The 17312-nt window shown below is 43.3% G+C and overlaps 1 protein-coding gene across 3 annotated transcripts; it reads left to right on the top strand.

Moving 5' to 3' along the window:
* The first annotated feature begins 433 nt into the window (after positions 1 to 433).
* Positions 434 to 12980, top strand: LOC124284980. 3 transcript variants are annotated; one of them, XM_046721112.1, is made up of 9 exons: positions 434 to 506; positions 1349 to 1441; positions 3602 to 3813; positions 5592 to 5853; positions 6171 to 6257; positions 7185 to 7456; positions 9062 to 10466; positions 11104 to 11263; positions 12266 to 12980. In XM_046721112.1, the coding sequence occupies exons 2-9, from the start codon at positions 1390 to 1392 to the stop codon at positions 12732 to 12734; spliced, it is 2919 nt and encodes a 972-aa protein (XP_046577068.1). In that variant the 5' UTR covers positions 434 to 506; positions 1349 to 1389; the 3' UTR covers positions 12735 to 12980. The 3 variants fall into 3 exon arrangements, with proteins under 3 accessions (XP_046577068.1, XP_046577077.1, XP_046577085.1); XM_046721121.1 differs by having other exon boundaries at positions 438 to 506; positions 1355 to 1441; XM_046721129.1 differs by lacking the exons at positions 434 to 506; positions 1349 to 1441 and having other exon boundaries at positions 3727 to 3809.
* Positions 12981 to 17312: the final 4332 nt, after the last annotated feature.

Here is a 17312-nt window from a genome sequence, read left to right as displayed (position 1 = left end):
TTCAGTCTCATTATACTGACACCTCCTCTTTTTGTTATTTTTAATACTGACAGACAGGCATAGAAACAACAAGTACCATCTTTGAACGCCGTTTGGTATGACGTTCGGGGACGGAACCACCACTCTTCCGCTCAGTTGACGATCGAGTCACAAGACAGAGAGGTTTTGAGGCTAAACAGATCAGAGTTTACAAAGTGTCTAATGCACTCTCATATTGTCTCTCTCTCTCTCTTAGATTTTCCGGTCCGTTATTTCCTTAACGTATTAACAGTTTAAGTTTTTCGGTTTTGTTATTTCAAAATATTGCATCGATGTCCAAATATAGGATTGCGAATCCGTGTTTGGGTACTTAAGAATTCCGGGTTGATCGCAGGAGGTCTTTTCATAAACCCGTTATTGAAGGTAGTTGTTGGCTGGTAGCACGTGGGTCACGTGACAATACGGGGAAACCCCAAGTCCCTAACTGATGAAATGGAAGCTCACGCACGCGCATAGCCGACCAAAAGGTATGAATGATTGCAAAGTTTAGCTATGACGTCATTGTACACGTAATCAGAAACATCAAATTTACGAGAATTCCAAATTTTAATTACAACAATGAAACTAACAAGAACTGTTACATACGACGTTGACAAGGCACCGCTCCGCTGAGCCTTCAACCCTTTCAGTCTAGTATAAGATGGCGTGGTCAGATTGAAATGAAGCACGTGTGACCAGAGACCATATAATAGATGGTCTCTAGTGTGACCTGTGTAGCAACTCACGTCACAATAGAGTATAATTTTACAGGCACATTGTCAAAGTTCAAAAATCAAATTGTCAATCACCAACTTGTCGTAGTTATTTTGTGAAGTTATTTCGTAGGGAAAATGAAATGCGCCGAAGTATGCCTACAACCTGAATATTGGCGACCTTGGTTGTAAATGATAGCACAGGGGCTTGTAACGCAAAAACCTGGCATCAGAGACCACATGTGGTCTCTTCTGGCATCAAGATATATACTGTCACTGACTACAGTGTCGGATCCAGGGGTGTCCAGATGCCCCTCAACCCACCCCCAACCCCCACCCTCTCTTTGAAAATGACCAAAGACCACATTGAAGTTAATGTTTTGCAATGGCAGAGCCAAGGTGGGGTTCGGGGGCTTCGAACCCCCTGAACCACCACCCACCTACCCACCCCTTTAATTAATTATGGATCCGCCTATGGACTATATAGTGTTAAGGCCCCGTCAGTGACAGTATGTACCTCGATGCCATTTGTTTGCAGTACAAGCCCGTGTGAATGATTATTGTGATTTGACCTTGGGTTATGTAATAATCCCAGCTTCAAAACTATTTCTGTCCAATTCCAGTGAACAGGTTCGTTTGAACAGGGACCATATTCAAGATGTCAGACAACGTGCTGAAATATTTTGGACTTCAGCCAATTACTGATGAAGGTAAAACGAGGAAATGCACTTATATATTCGACGTAGAACTAATTTACTTCAACCGTAGCGTAATGTTGAGATGTTCTGAATGTTCCCGAAAAAAGTTAGTGAATAACTTTGTACATTGTCGACTTATCGCTTCAATTGTTCAACATGCACTCATTGTGTTCCAATGTCTCCTGTTTATAAAATCGAAGCTACCAATTTTTATCTGTTCATAGACTGTCAACATGTAGATGAAATAGTGCCGAGTGCGATGTTAAACAAAAAACATTTTCTATGTTGTCGTTAAATCAGAATGACAATGAAGATAGGACACAGGCTGTCCACTAGTCTGTCTCTCAGTCCCTGACCCACATTATTTTCCCTACTGCCCAGCCCTCCCTCCAATGCTAAAACCCTAAATGAAGCAAGTCTAGATTCACTCCGGTTCAGGCTCTGAATTTCCCATCTCACTGGGGCTCCTTTTCAATTCAAATGGGTTTATTTGTTACTATCAAAATTATATATATACTATAGGCACATAAAGAAACTGTGCATACAAAAATTTAAAATCTAAATTTATCAAACCAGTGTAGACACATAAGGATTTAAACTCAAAGATTAGTGACATGTATCCAACATGCATGCACGTGCTACGTTCCGTGACGTCACTTGCATTCCGGGAAAGAGAAACAGAGCAAATGAATGCCACACAATACTGTCACTTTGGAAAGCTCAACCCCTGCCCTTGCAATCGTTCAAAAAATTAAACGGCTATTGAAACGCATAGCATGCCAAGGCTCACGTCTGCACAACGTCATGAGGCCATTGGGATGGTCCGTGGGGGAATGTCTCAACGACAAGTGGCTGCACATTTCCACTGCCACCGGAACACCATTTCTGCACTGGTGAGACGCTACCAGAACACAAATGACGTCATCGATCGGCCACGTTTGGACGTCCACGTGTAACAACGCCAAGACAGGACATATGGATAAGGGTGACCCATCTTCGCCACAGGTTTCAGACTGCAGTGATGACTGCCCGAACCATCCCAGGACTTCGCCGTATCCACCCCAAAACAGTTCGACAACGTTTACGTCATCACGGGATCAGACCACGACGTCCCGCCATACGGCCTATCCTGACACAACGTCACCGACAAGCTCGCCGAATGTGGTGCCGAAATCATGTCCGCAGACCCTTGTTTTGGTGGAGAAATGTTGTTTTCACAGATGAGTCCAGGTTTAACATTTCCCATAGTGATGGACGTCAACGTGCCTATAGACGCGCGGGAGAACGTTATGCACAGGCCTGTGTCTTGAGGAATCGCTTTGGTGGTGGTTCCGTGATGATTTGGGGTGGAATAACAGCACGCCAAAGAACTCCTTTGGTGATTGTTCAGGGCAACTTAACTGGTGTGGGCTACAGGGATCAGATTCTTCGACCTGTGGCAATTCCTTTTCTGCAACGTCATGGCCCTGGGTTAACATTCCAACAGGACAATGCCCGCCCTCATACGGCAAGGGTTGCTATGGATTTCTTGCAACACCACAACGTTGACTTACTGCCTTGGCCTGCAAATTCACCGGATCTCTCCCCGATAGAGCATGTCTGGGACGAGATGGATCGACGTCTACGCCGTCTTCCTCATCCGCCAGATAACGTCCTTGACCTTGCAACAGAACTTGAGAGAATCTGGCGTGACATCCCACAAGCCTTCCTTGCACGTTTGATAGGCTCTATGCGTCGTCGATGCACTGCTGTTCTCAATGCCGATGGTGGACATACCCGTTATTGAGCTTTTGACATGGTCGTTTGACCCCTGTCCCGCTTGTGGACTCGTGACGTCATTGTGATTGACTTTTCAGTTGAAATTCTCCCGACTTGTTATGGTCTTATGATCCCTCCTTTAAAGTTTATATGTACCTTTGACATTGTTATCGTACTTTTCAACTGGGATAATATTTTGACAATGCACAGTTTCTTTATGTGGCTAGTATACATGTACATGTATTCAGAGACTAAGCGTTAATCCATCTGTCCACATATATAGCCGCAATAGCTCAGCGTAAGAAAACAAACAAATAAACACTACCCTGTTGTAAATCAGCCTTTGGTCACATACTGTAAAGTCCGTTTAAATCCCGCACCTACAGATTTTGACACGTGAGTCGTGATTTGCAGGAATTCAGGCGGTCATCTATGGGGAAACGGTACCCACCTCAGCAACACAAAAACTGCACAAGTGGCTAGCTCTCCTTCCACCGAATATACGTCAACTCATAGATGATGCAAGGGAACAGAAGCGACCCTTTCTACCACCCGAAGCCACACCTGAGATGATGACCGCTGCAAATGATAGAATCTCATCAATGAATCAGATGGAAGTATTGTATGTGAGTCAATCATCAATACGACCCTGTGAAGATCTGGGTTAGAATTGGTCTTCAACAACCCATGCTTGTGAGGGGAGGCGACGAACGGGATCGGGGTGTTCAGGCTCGCTGACTTGGTTGACACATGTCATCGTATCCCATTTGCGTAGATCGAAGGTCATGATGTTTATCACAAGATGGTCTGGTCCAGACTCGATCGTTTACAGACGCAGCCATATAGCTGGCCATGGCATATTGCTGAGTACCCCCTTAAACAACAAACAAAGTTTAAGATATACAAATGTTTCTGCTGCTATTCTCGTCTGTGGTTGAGGCAACATTACTCTCTGATCACTGCTGAAATCCTTGTCTTAATCATATTAATACTTGTCAGAATACCTTTAGCCACGTTCAGGTAATGTGCAGAATTCCACTTGTGAATGACTGTGCCCTCTAGTGTAGATCGATGGTCATTCTGTTGATCACTGGATTACTTGGCCCAGACTCGATTATTTACAGACTGCCGCGATATAGCTGGAATATTGGTGAGTGCGGCTTTATACAACAAACAAACAAACAAACTTGAATGGCTGGGTAGTTTTCAACCATCCTCATGTATGTAGAGCAGGGTATACTCAACATGTGTAAAGACTCTGTTTCTTCCAACTTGGTGTAAACTCAGTATCCATTACAAACAAATACTGAAACAAGTAGCCTAATTTCTGTTTTTGTTTTATTAGACTGATCGGCTGTAAGTGAATGAGTGAGTTTAGTTTTACGCCGCACTCAGCAATATTCCAGCTATATGGCGGCGGTATGTAAATAATCGAGTCTGGACCAGACAATCCAGTGATCAACATGATGAGCATCGATCTACGCAATTGGGAACCGATCGGCTGTAAGACTGCAGGTGATAATATTAATTACTTTGGCAAAAAGGCCAACTTGAATAATATTGCTGTGTGAGGCGAACAACAACAAAACAACAACAACAAAAGAGCAATCACTCCTGTTGCATTATAAAATGTCAAATGTTGGGGGGAACAATAGACAAACATTCAGGATCCGCTTAGTTTCTCCCCGAGTATCATTCTTAGTTTATCAGCAGAGTATGCTTGTTGTTGGGTTTGGTCAGTTCTAGTCATTGCTGGGCGGCTGGGTTAGCCCTAGTGGTTAAAGCAATATTCCGTCACGCCACGGCGGACCCAGAAATCGAATCCCCACATGGGTACAATGTGTGAAGCCCACCTGGTGTCCCCGCCGTGATGTTGCTGGAATATTGCTAAAAGCGGCGTAAAACCAAACTCAGTCAGTCAGTCAGTTCTAGTCATTGCCAGCTATATGTAGGAAGAAATACCGAACTGACGCGGGTCTCAGACGTTTACCACTGTGTTTGAAAGGATATGGCTGTGGCTAACCTAGAAAACATTATCCGACAGAATCGGAATTGGTACCAACGACCATAATAACCTGGTAAATCAAAGGGACGCAACTCTGCACACTGAACTGCGCCGTCTTAGACGACTGGATCCCTTCCCCGCTATGATATAGCTGAAATGTCGTTTAATTCAGCGTTAAACTCTCACTCATGCCGGGCGGTTGGGTAGCCTAGTGGTTAAAGCGTTCGCTCGTCACGACGAGGACCCGGATTCGATTCCCCACATGGGTACAATGTGTGAAGCCCATTTCTGGTGTCCCCTGTCATAATATTGCTGGAATATTGCGAAAAGCGGCGTAAAACCCAACTCACTCACTGACTCATTCACTCGTGACTTCACTGTATGTTATTTTATCCGCAGAGGTGCATAGATCTGGCAATAGAAGCTGGAGATTTCAAGATGGCCGCCTGTATTGCCTTTACCGTGGACCGGGCCTCCTACTGGTCTGGGACGTCCAAACCTCTGCTGCAAATTGTGGAGTTTATAAAGGAGAAATGTCCGGAGGTGGCCATCGCTCCTCAGATCCAAGTGAGGAAAGCCCGGCTCTTGAAGGACGAGGGGGACCTCCATGGAGCTATCAAGATCCTCAACCAAGTCCTCATTAGACCCCAGGGGAATCCAGGTAGACAGCCATGAATGACAGTACATACTTACTGTTATATTTGAGAAAAAACATGATAACAGATGAAAATAATTTATGTTCGTTAGTGACCCGGAGCGGTTGGGAAGCCTATTGGTGGAAGCGTTCGCTTGGGGTCAATTTCCATATGGGTACCATGTGTGAAGCCCATTTCTGGTGTCCCCCGCCGTGATATTGTTTTAAAAAGCCAAAAAAATAATTTTCTTTTTTTCTAATTTCAATTCTTAACACAAAAAGGAGGCTAATTTCTCTTGTACTGTCAATTATATCTTCAATGCCAGCTGTGTGTATACCTGTAGGGGAATGGAGGTATGCCGATGATGACCAGTATGTCACCACAAAGGCAGAGGTCATCAAGATCAAGGGCAATATTATGCACAATCTAGGTGAGTTGAAACCGTATGTCACACATCTGGCCCACGAAGTCATACATCTGGCCCATGAGGTCACATCCCTGGCCGAGGAGGTCACACAACTGGCCGAGGTCACACAGCTGGCCCATAAGGTCTCACAGCTGGCCCATGAGGTCTCACAGGTGGCCCATGAGGTCACACAGCTGGCCCATGAGGTCACACAGCTGGATCTGGATGAAGACAAGGTAGCAATCTTTCCCTTAATGTGTCAAAACCAAAGATTTGGGACTCATGTTAGCAAAATCATCACCCATTTGATGACTGTCTTTGGACATTTGGATGACAGTTCAAGTGTAATGACTACAGCAGGAAGATATGTAGAATATCATGTACGAATGTGCAGTGTCCGTGAGTGTTTCAACACTCGATCACAATCCTGAGATCCAGTAGTTCATTACTGACCCGTAGTCGGTGTCCGCTTCGCGAGGGTACAGTGGTAGTTGAGGTTCTGCCCTTGCCGAACTAGGCTGAAATTTCGGAGACACAGTTTTCTTGGCCTATTTAGAGTCCAATCAAAACTGCTCGACAAAGTAGATATAAGGGACGGAAATTACCGTTTGCAGCATTTAAAGACCACGTACAGATATTTTCCGAATATTTTCAATGGTTTTTATCAAACTGGTCAAGTAATTTGATGTACTTCGTGATCTTGATTTTCGATTAAATCGTCTTGACTGGGTGCCGCCGTTGTGCTTGAGACAAATGCAAGTAACATGATAGCTGAAATCTCTTTAATCAAAACGAGGGACATAGATGGTATACAACTCTTAATTCACTGAAGGTACCACGAACGAGCCACGAAATTCCAGCCCAGTTCGGCAAGGATGGAAACTGGTATTTTACGGTCAGTTACCTCCCTTGCCTCGGGAAGAGTCCGTGATAGATGTCGTTTGTTTGCAGGTATGATGAAAGAAGCTGTCGAGCCTCTGTTGCAATCAATCCAACTGTTTGCCTCTCTGAGGGAACAGGACGACAAGGGTATAGCATCGTGTCTCGGGCTGCTCACCAGATGTCTGGGAAGATTGTCACTGAACGACTACGATGAAGTCCGACATAGATTTCCCGAGGACTTTGAGTCCCAGCATCCCTGTCACCAGTCCTACTTGACCGGCATTGAAGCTGTCCGCTACATTCTGACTATTGATGAGAGCCTGTACCGCTCCAAGCATCAGGTACACAGTACAGGGCTCACTTGCACAAAGCGCTCTTAAGCGCCACGATGATCGCAACCACAGGGGTTCCGAATCACTGTTTGGACAATCATTTTGAAAAATTAAAATCTACATTTTTACATTTTTGTATAGATTCTTATTTTTTTTAAAATTATTGTCCAAACAGTGATTCGAACCCCCTGTGATCGCAACAGAGACATAGACTTAAGTTGGCCGTAGCGCTTTTTGCAAGTGGACACAGATGTCATAGTGAGTGAGTCCAGGTAGGGACACCAGAAATGGGCCTTTACACGTTGTACCCATGTGGGGAATCGAACCCGGACCTTCGGCGTGACGAGCGAACGATTAAACCACTAGGCTACCCCACCGCCCCTGCAGATATATCATGGCGCGTCAGCTTACTGTAGGAGGAAAGCTCGACCTAATACAGGTCTTATAGACGTTTACCACTACGCACGATCAAGGGTAGGGTAAACCCAAAAAATATTTTAGGCAAAATAATATACGGAACGCAAGAATAGGTTTTTAGCGTGCTCACAAGGCACAACTCTACATGTCGATTTGCGGAGACTAAGACTACAGACAATCATGATGCCAATGGAAGTTAACTCATAATTATCCCCAAAACTGAAGTCATATTTAGTTGTTTGTTCTTAAGGCTACGCTGAGCATTATTCACTGACTGACTGACTGAGTATGGTTTTACGCCGGTTTTAGCAATATTCCAGCAATATCACGGCGGGGGACACCAGAAATGGGCTTCACAAATTGTACCCATGTGGGGAATCGAACCCAGGCCTTCGGCGTGACGAGCGAACGCTTTAACCACTAGGCTACCCCACCGCCCTCTGAGCATTATTCAAGCTATGAGAAGACGATCTGAAAATGAGGCTGGACAGCTTAATCCAGTCATTGACACCATGAGCATTGACCAACGCACAGATCATCCGATTAATCAATTAATCGCATAGTCTTACCAAGAATCCCCACACGAAGTGTATTAGTAACTAATAACTATCATGTTCTCAATAATATCGCTTTACGGAGTGAACAGCTGGAGGCCGTCATCATCCTGTGAGGGTCAACATTAATGTAACATGCTAATCTTGCTAATAGCAGTCCATTATGAGGAGGAATGGACATAACTATACTCTTATTATAACCTGTGTAAAGAACATATAAATACTGATAAAATATGAATTTGAAATATTTAAAAAATATTCGTCACGTGCTTCTTAAATCGCAATATCATGAATAAGAACGCGACCATGCTTACCTCTGAGTTTTGAGACCCGACCCTTAAACCACATAAGCTTGAAGTCTAATGATTTCATCGTGTCAATGCCATGTATGCTGATGAAAACGAAAATAGTATACATTTACACCTGGCAGATTGTGTTGTCTGGCAGTGAATTCAAGACGTTCCTCCTGGTTTGATTTTGTTATTTTCATTGCCAGTGTCATTGCATATACGTTTCTAAAAGATTTGCAGCTGGATGGGGTTTGATCACTGTTGTCACTTTGTGACCATGTGCTTTTGTCATGGTCATTGTCAGTGTTATTGTCATCGTCAGTGTAGTTATAGAGTTCTTCATGTCCTTTCAGCTGGATGCGGATGTTTCACTGTTGAAATATGCCATCCTACGACCTTCTGTCCAAGAGGAATACAAGTTGTTCCAGACAGTTCTGAAGGAGATGAAGTCCTGCTTGAGTGCACACAAGACCGTCTCAGCACTGAGGAGTGTGGAACAGTTCCATGAATTTGTCCGCGCTCTATTCATGATCAGCCTCACTCTGTCACTCACCCCTGTTCAGCAGGACCGAGACCTAGCCGAGTACCTGCAGCAGCTGAGCATGGAGTTATACCTGCATCTATGTAGCCATCAAGCTGCTGGTCAGGCGGCCCAGCTGGACCATACATCGAGGACAGTGAAGATTATGAACTTGTCTTTAGCAATCCTTGATCTTCCTAAGCTTGAAGGGAAGGTTGCCGGGAATGACAGCATGGGTAGGCAACATAATGGGGATACATCCCAGATGCAAGATGGGTCTCAGAAGGAAGAAGAGGGATTTCCGGGAGGAGGGGCCTCTCAGAATGGAGGTGTGTCCCCGCAGCAAGGAGATATGGTCCAGGCTGTGGATGGGGCGAGGTCATTAGCCAAGCATGGATCGACCTCAGTGGAAGGGCAACTTGGAGGGAAGTGCAGATCAAGAGAAGCAGAAATATGTGGTGTTACCCCTTCTTTGGGAAGAGCAGAGACAGAGCCCTCTAGAGGATCGTCATTCCAAAGCCATAAGCCAGAATACACGGATATCCAAACAGAAACAAATGAATCTATGGTGATCTATAGGCGAAGGAAGGAAACGACCCCGAGAGCCTGGACGTACGGTTTCCAGCAGGCATCCCTCGGCAGTGAAGAGACACCTCAAGGCTGTTACACCTATCCCCTGATGACTCCAGGCAGGGTTGTGGATCCTAAGAAGCAGTGGCAGATATATAAGCATAAATGTGTAGGTCTTCCTGTGGATCCAGCTTTCTTCTCCTCCCCGGTTCCTTGTAGAGGTACCCAGGACCCGGACGATGCATCTTCCTCAGTTCATAGAAAGGACCTTGTGAATTTATCAGTACCGTATGTTACCCAAACTGTTGAAAGCAGAGAAAGCACTGGGGAAGGGAAACAGATAACCAACAAGAATAGTTTGGTGGACCAGGATGCTACAACGAAGCCATCCGAAACATGTGAAGATGTTAACAGATTATTCCTCCACCCCCACGACATTCCCAATCAGCCAATGAGAAGCGAGGAAGACAGGAAGAAAAGACAGTTGAATGAGAATACTGATATTCCAGAGTTACAGCCCCTTGTTGACCTTTCAAGGACAACATTGACCGATTCTTTTGTAGAAATGGATCTTGGCGAGAGCATCTCAACGGATGATCCGGCAGAGTACCTAAGCAACTGGCGTCCACCCCTGCCACAGCCGGAATCTCCCGCAGATAAGCTCCGAAGTAAGTAGAGTTAATTTTGTATTTTGTTTTTAAATAAACAGTGAAAAATCTAATGTAACCCCAAGCGTTTAGATTCATTTAAAGTGGAAATTGTGCTTTTGAGAGACCGTACATGCATTAGACTATGCTAACGGAAAATAGTACCTGTGCATTACATAAAGTTCAGTTTAGATATACATTCACTCTGTAGTGAAGGAGTGAGTTTTAACTTGGTCCAGATTTTAGCAATATTCCAGCAGTATCGGGGGCCAAACCAAGAGACATTACTGAAGTCAACGTCTAGCTCCTATGATTGTAACGTATCGATGTCCCAAGGTTTGATGTCATTTCTTCAGAAAGATGTCCCCTCGTGTCAATTTAGCACTACTGTTCTCTAGTGGCGTGGTACACCCAAAATGGGTTTCAAACATTGCACCTATGTTTGTATTCACTCTGGAGGAGTCGTAACATTTTATACATATTCGCACAAAATGCATCTCAATTTCTTAAAGTGAAAATTTGCAATGTTTAGTTGAATTGTAGATTGTTTTTAGGAAAACTCGTAGCTTCATTCTGTGAAAAGAAATTATGTTATCATTGCCATATTGGAACTGCATGCTATCCTACCCTCACACTCTCATGGACACAACCTGTTCAGGGTCATTCCTGCTGACATACAACCCCGCCACTGGTGACTGGACAGCACAGAGTACTCTGGTATATATTGGGAAGACGCTTGATCTGGAAGAGGGGAAGAGAGGACACTGCCGAGATGCCTACCACGTTCAGTTCCTGCACCAAGAGGAACCCAGAGGACGGTATGACACACTTGCTCTTCCTTGATGCAAGGGGCGGACCATATACTATTATGGAAAGGGAGTTTTGTGTGGAAGAGTACATTTCAGTATGTCAACTTATTTATCGACACAATTTTCTCCTGAGAATTCAAAATGTACGATATTTTTTCATTAAAAAAGTGGGGCAAATTTATTTTATGTAATGTGTGGGGCAAAACGATTCGGTCGAGAGACTGAGTATTTCAATGTTTGCTCGGTTGTATTTTCAAAATACCATCGGGCTACGAAGAGCTAATCAAGTTATAGACTTTATCTACTAGCACCTTAACAGCTTAGTTTTACTGGTCTTGCTACTTAATCGCTCCTGCTTATTAGCTTCATGGCTGATTGTTGTTCTAACAACCTGGCCTCATCCAGTTATGTGCCACTGGTTAACTAATTACATGTTGTTAATGCTACTCCGGTGAGGTGAGGTGAGGTGAGGTGAAATTGGGTTTAACGTCGTGCTTGAGAATATTTCGCTCATATGACGACGTGCATGCGTGTGTATGTGTATGTGCGGCTGCTTGTACTAGCCCAGACTGAAGCTGGTTTTATAGTGCTAGCCCACTGAGATGCCATGCCGCAGTGAAGCATGAATACCCCACTCAAACACATTATACTGACTCCGAGCCGACCAGTCCTTGTTGTATGCCGAGCGCCAGGCAGGGACCAACAAGAACCATATTTTAACGTCTTTTGGTATGACGCGGTCGGGGATCGAACCCGCGACCTTCCGCTCTCCGGGCGGACGCTTTAACCACTACACCACGGAGGCGGTAATAATGCTACTCCGATGTTTATCAGAACATACAATATGTATTTATACTTCTCATCATTTGGTTGTAGTCACTTTTAGCTTAAAACGATGTAAGAACCTACACCGAAACGTCGCTCTGTGCAATAAACAAGAAGTCGTTACCCATAAAGTCGTATGCTTCATTATTCAATGCACAAATTTCACACAACTTAGTTTGGTTTCAGATACGTGGGCAAGAGGTACAGGTCTCCACAGAACCACTCTGTAACACGCTACATGCAGGATGTGGTGTGTCAGATGATGGCTGGACACTATGTCCTCAAGTTCAACGAGATCCTGCAGAACTACCAGCGAGACATCCAGGTCCAGTTCCTTCCTGCATCCCACCTTCAGTTGCTGACACCGGACGGACGCCTGGAGGACTGCATCAACGTGGAACCCTACCTCCACGGCGACTTCATAAAACTCACCAACAACTTGGCCTTCTCCAACAAGAAGGAACATCGCGGGGAGGAACTGGCCACGGCCTTGACCCACTTCTCCTTCTGCGAGTCCAAGGGCACGCTGATGATCGTGGACATCCAAGGCTGGCTGGAAGTGAGGACAGTGGCGTCATCTACCTCACCGACCCACAGTTCCATACAAGCGGCATGGAGAAGTTTAGTCCGTATGATCATCAAGAGAAAGGCATGAATAGGTTCTGGTCAGAGGTCCACCCTGTATGCAATGACATGTGCAAGGCTGCTGGGCTAAGTCGACCTGACCAGTCATCAACCGTCTACATCAGAGTGAGTGAGTGACTTGTGGCGAACTCTGCTTTTAACAGTACTCCAGTCATATCACGGCTTGTCAGATTACTGTGTCTAGGCCAAATAAAAAAAATGTTGTGGTTCCGATTACACATCTTTAAAATTTAGGGTAGGTAGGTAGGATTTTTATTTTATTTTTTACATTTTTTTCAATGTGTAATTGTTTATTCAATCAAGCTTGAGGCCACCATGTCGACTTTCTCTATCAGAATGACCAATGTCCGTCGGTGCCGGGAAATAACAATGGTATCTGAAAGCTTATTTTATTCATACCGCTAAAAGAAATAGGGTCGGCACCAGAATTCAAGGGTCGGTCGGGTAATCGGAACCCTATGTCTATATTAGATGTCAAGCAAATTGTAAATGCATATTGTATACAAAAGGCAATGTTCTTGTTCATATATTTATAAAATGACCATTGCGTATTTAATTGGAAGAGTTAATGAGAAGTAGCCTATAAATTAGTGGCTATTAATTGTAATTTCTACATTTTTGCGAGGGTTACTTCATTGTCAGGGGACAATTACAAACTCATCCATATTGTTGACCAACATCAGAACAAGTACATTTGTCATAAATATTTAAGAAAGACTTCTCTAGAATCTGTAACACTGTCATTGTTTCCAATAACACTGATGTATACTGGCCTACTAGAATGCTCTGTTGTACTACTCTTCAAATACATATGTGTAGATTTAGATTCACAGTTGTCACTTGTAAATTATTACTAATTTGGTCATGTGTGTGTTCGGGTTGAGTTTGTATTTTGCGCTAGCACACCCTCAGCAGTCTGGGTTAAAACTGCCATCTACGTCTCCAACTCTGTTGTACCACGCAAAGAGAGAATCTCGGATCCCTTCCTAAATTTTTGGGATAGGTGTAGAAGGTAGGACTGAGGCGACTACGAAGGGAAACAACTCTTCATAAACGAACAGAAGGCAAAAATGACAGACGTGTGTATCTCGCTCTCTGAGTCAGTGTTCCTGTGTAGATTGTTCTCGCTGAGATTTATAGTGGTTAGTTGGGGTTTGTTTTGTTTCATACCATAAGCATAGTTGGTGAAACTTGCTTTGGTAATTAATTTAGTAATTATATTTTGTAATTGCCTTTCGTTTGTGTTCGTGAAATTTCCTTGCACGTTCTCTGTTTCGGTTGGCTGAGCACGCTCGGCTTTGTACGTGCGCTTGGCACGTATTGTCCGTGCAGAACTTGCTTCGCGGATTACGCTTGTCGACAACACTGATAGCGTTTGCTTCGCAGATAGGGTTATGAATCCAGATTCTGACGGGGAATATACAGCCGACTGGTCGGCTCATGATGATTTTGAGGAAACTTCTACTCATGCCGAATTTGCTGAGAAATATAATGCTATGTTGGCTAAACGTCCAAAACGGAAACATGATGACGATGTTCAGACAAATTTTACGGAAAAAATCTGAAGCCCATTGTTATTTTTCCTCGGTAGACACTAGTGTCAGTTTGAAATCCGTAACTCCCGTTGCACTAGCTAAGGATATTCAAAACATATTGGTGATATACATAGCCTAAAGAGGCTGGATAAAGGTGACATTGTGTTACACTGCAGATCGGCTGAGCAGGCCAAAACGGCTCTGTCATTGACGCGAATTTGTGGGAAACAAATCAAAGCTTATGTCCCCAAAAGTTTGCGAGAATCAAAAGGTGTTATTTACAATATAGATCTGGATATTTCTGAAGATGAAATAGTTGAGCAGTTGAAATCCTTCAAAGTGACTGATGCTAAACGTTTAACCAGAGGTAAGGAAAAACAGCAGACATTATCAGTTTTGTTAACTTTTGCAAGTACCACACTCCCAGAGCATGTATACATGTACTATCAGTCTTTCAAGGTAAGAACGTATGTACCACCAGCCCTTAGGTGTTATAAATGCCAGCGTTTCGGTCATACATCAAACAATTGTAAAAGTACAGTTCAAGTTTGTGCCCGCTGCAGTGGGGATCATGCTTATGATGCCTGCCCTTCTAAAGATACCTTGAAATGTTCCAATTGCGGAGGAAATCACAGCGCAGCCTATAGAGGTTGTAATAAATACAAGGAAGCGGTAGAAATCGAACGTGTAAAAGTTGAAAACAAAGTTTCTTATAAAGAAGCCGTACAAATGGTCAAAGTAAACAATCCTATGTCTATTTCCTTTGCAAATGCTGTCAAACTCCGTCCTAAACAGCCAGTTGTTCCTTCTCCGCAAGTTGCAATAAGTCGACCTTCAGTCAAGGTCACTCATGGTTCAAATAATTGTTCAACTCAATGTTCATGTCAGTGTTCTATTCATGGTGATAGATCACTGGATCAATCTCAGTCTACTCGTCCATCAAGCGAAAGCAGCCCATCCCGAGTTGATAATTCCACTGAAAATCTTGTTGCATTCTTACTAGAGGTTATCACAGTCTGTTTTGGTGCTCCAAACCGAGATGACCAAATTTGTCGTATTATGTCCGCTGCAAAGTCTCATCTCCACATTGATATATCTCAAGATATCTTCCGTTCTTTTTCCACTGATGAATCATAATGGATAGCGCCTTCTTGCTGCTAACTATTCTGCAGTGGAATGCACAGAGTTTAGTTGCACACGGTCCTCATCTTAAGGCGTTTCTTGGAAAACTAGAATTCAAACCGGATGTAATATGCATTCAAGAAACATTCCTCTGGCCTGAGTGTCAGTTTAAAATTAATGGTTATGTTAGCATGCGAAAAGATCGCATTGAATATGACCCTACGACCAGAAATCCTAAACGTGGCGGTTGTGCTATTTTTGTCAAATCAGATTTAACCTATAATAGTCATACCTTGCCGAAACTTAATTTTGAGGCAAATGCGGTGGAAATTGTCTCAGACGAGAAACAATTCCTAACCATTGTTAATATATACAGCAATGGTTCGCCATCTCTAGATGATTATAAAATGCTGACAAATTCTGTAGATACACCAGTTTTGATATGTGGTGATTTCAATAGTCATAATGCACTGTGGGGGAGCAGGCATACAAATCATGCTGGTCAAGTTGTAGAAACTCTTTTGGATGACACAGGTTTAATATTGCTAAACTCTGGCCAAATGACCCGTATAAATCCTGGTAACTTTACTTTCTCAGCATTGGATCTTACCCTTGTTTCGCCGATTTTATCACACAAATGCCAATGGGGTGTTTATCAACACGACAGTCTGGGGAGTGATCACTTTCCAGTTTTCACTGAAATATCGTTTACACCTCTTCGAACACCTGCACATGGACTTTCTAGATGGAGATTTAAATCTGCAAATTGGCATAAATTTGTTGAACTTTGTTCAAATGAAATAACCTGTGATCTGCTTAAAGATGACATTGAACGTTCAACTTGTAATCTAACTTTATCTCTGACTAAAATCTCAGAAAAAGCTATTGGTAAAACTTCCGGAAAGCCAACTACTCGAAATTCTCAGTATTGGTGGAATAAGGATTGTGACAAAGCCGATAAAGCTCGGCAAAAGGCTTATAACCGACTTCGCAGGACATCCTTACCGGTTGATTTAGACGACTTTCGGAAAAAACGGGCTGAATTCCAACGTCTTGTACGATCATTAAAACGCAGTAGTTGGCGTTCTTACATATCTACAATAAACAGGCATACTTCCTTATCTTCAATTTGGGTCAAGGTAAAAAGGATTAGTGGGAACCGTAATAGATCCCCTATTCCTGTTTTGGATCAAAGCGCTATTTCCCGTGAAGAGAAAGCAAATCTTTTAGCAGATCAGTTTGAGGCTGTTAGCAGCTATGAAAACTTTTCAACAAAATTTAAAAACGAAATCACAAATTTGGAGAATGAGATTATTCCAACAATTTCAGATTCTTTATTACAACCTTTTCCTGAATATGATTTATCCTTCCACCTGGGAGAATTAAAATCGGCAATATCAAAGGGCAAGAATACATCTCCTGGTGCCGATGAATTGTGTTACGAACACTTTAAACATATGCCAGATTCAGCTCTAGAAGTCATACTTAATATCATAAATCAAAGCTGGATATCTGGGAAGTTACCCAAAAGCTGTAGACACGCTGTTGTTATCCCTGTTCCCAAACCTGGTAAAGATCCATCTCGCCCTGTTTCATACAGACCAATAGCCTTAACGTCTAACCTGTGTAAAATCATGGAAAGGTTGGTCACAAATCGTTTGAGTTTCTACTTAGAATCAAATGAATTATTAACGAGGCTCCAGTGTGGGTTTAGGAAAACTCGTTCTTGCATAGATCACCTAGTTCGACTACAAAATGAAGCACAAAAAGCACTAGGAAACCAAGAGTATATGCTGTGTGTATTTTTAGACATTGAAAAGGCATATGATATGCTATGGAGAAATGGACTTTTATTTAAACTGCAAAGCTTGGGGGTAAAGGGACGTATGCTACAGTGGATAAAGTCCTTCCTAACTGATCGAACCATACAA

This window comes from Haliotis rubra, unplaced genomic scaffold (genome assembly GCF_003918875.1).
Source record: "Haliotis rubra isolate DU_JTF1 unplaced genomic scaffold, ASM391887v1 Scf11, whole genome shotgun sequence".
NCBI classification, from domain to species: domain Eukaryota; kingdom Metazoa; phylum Mollusca; class Gastropoda; order Lepetellida; family Haliotidae; genus Haliotis; species Haliotis rubra.
Note: the sequence above shows the minus strand (reverse complement) of the source record. Positions and strands in the feature narration are given on the sequence as shown.

Bases quoted from the DNA above. Each gene is read 5' to 3' on its own strand.
- LOC124284980 (XM_046721112.1), top strand. From the start codon at position 1,390: ATGTCAGACAACGTGCTGAAATATTTTGGACTTCAGCCAATTACTGAT. The intron at 3,814-5,591 runs GTGAGTCAATCA...TTTTATCCGCAG, and splicing joins ATCAGATGGAAGTATTGTAT to AGGTGCATAGATCTGGCAAT. The intron at 10,467-11,103 runs GTAAGTAGAGTT...CAACCTGTTCAG, and splicing joins TCCCGCAGATAAGCTCCGAA to GGTCATTCCTGCTGACATAC.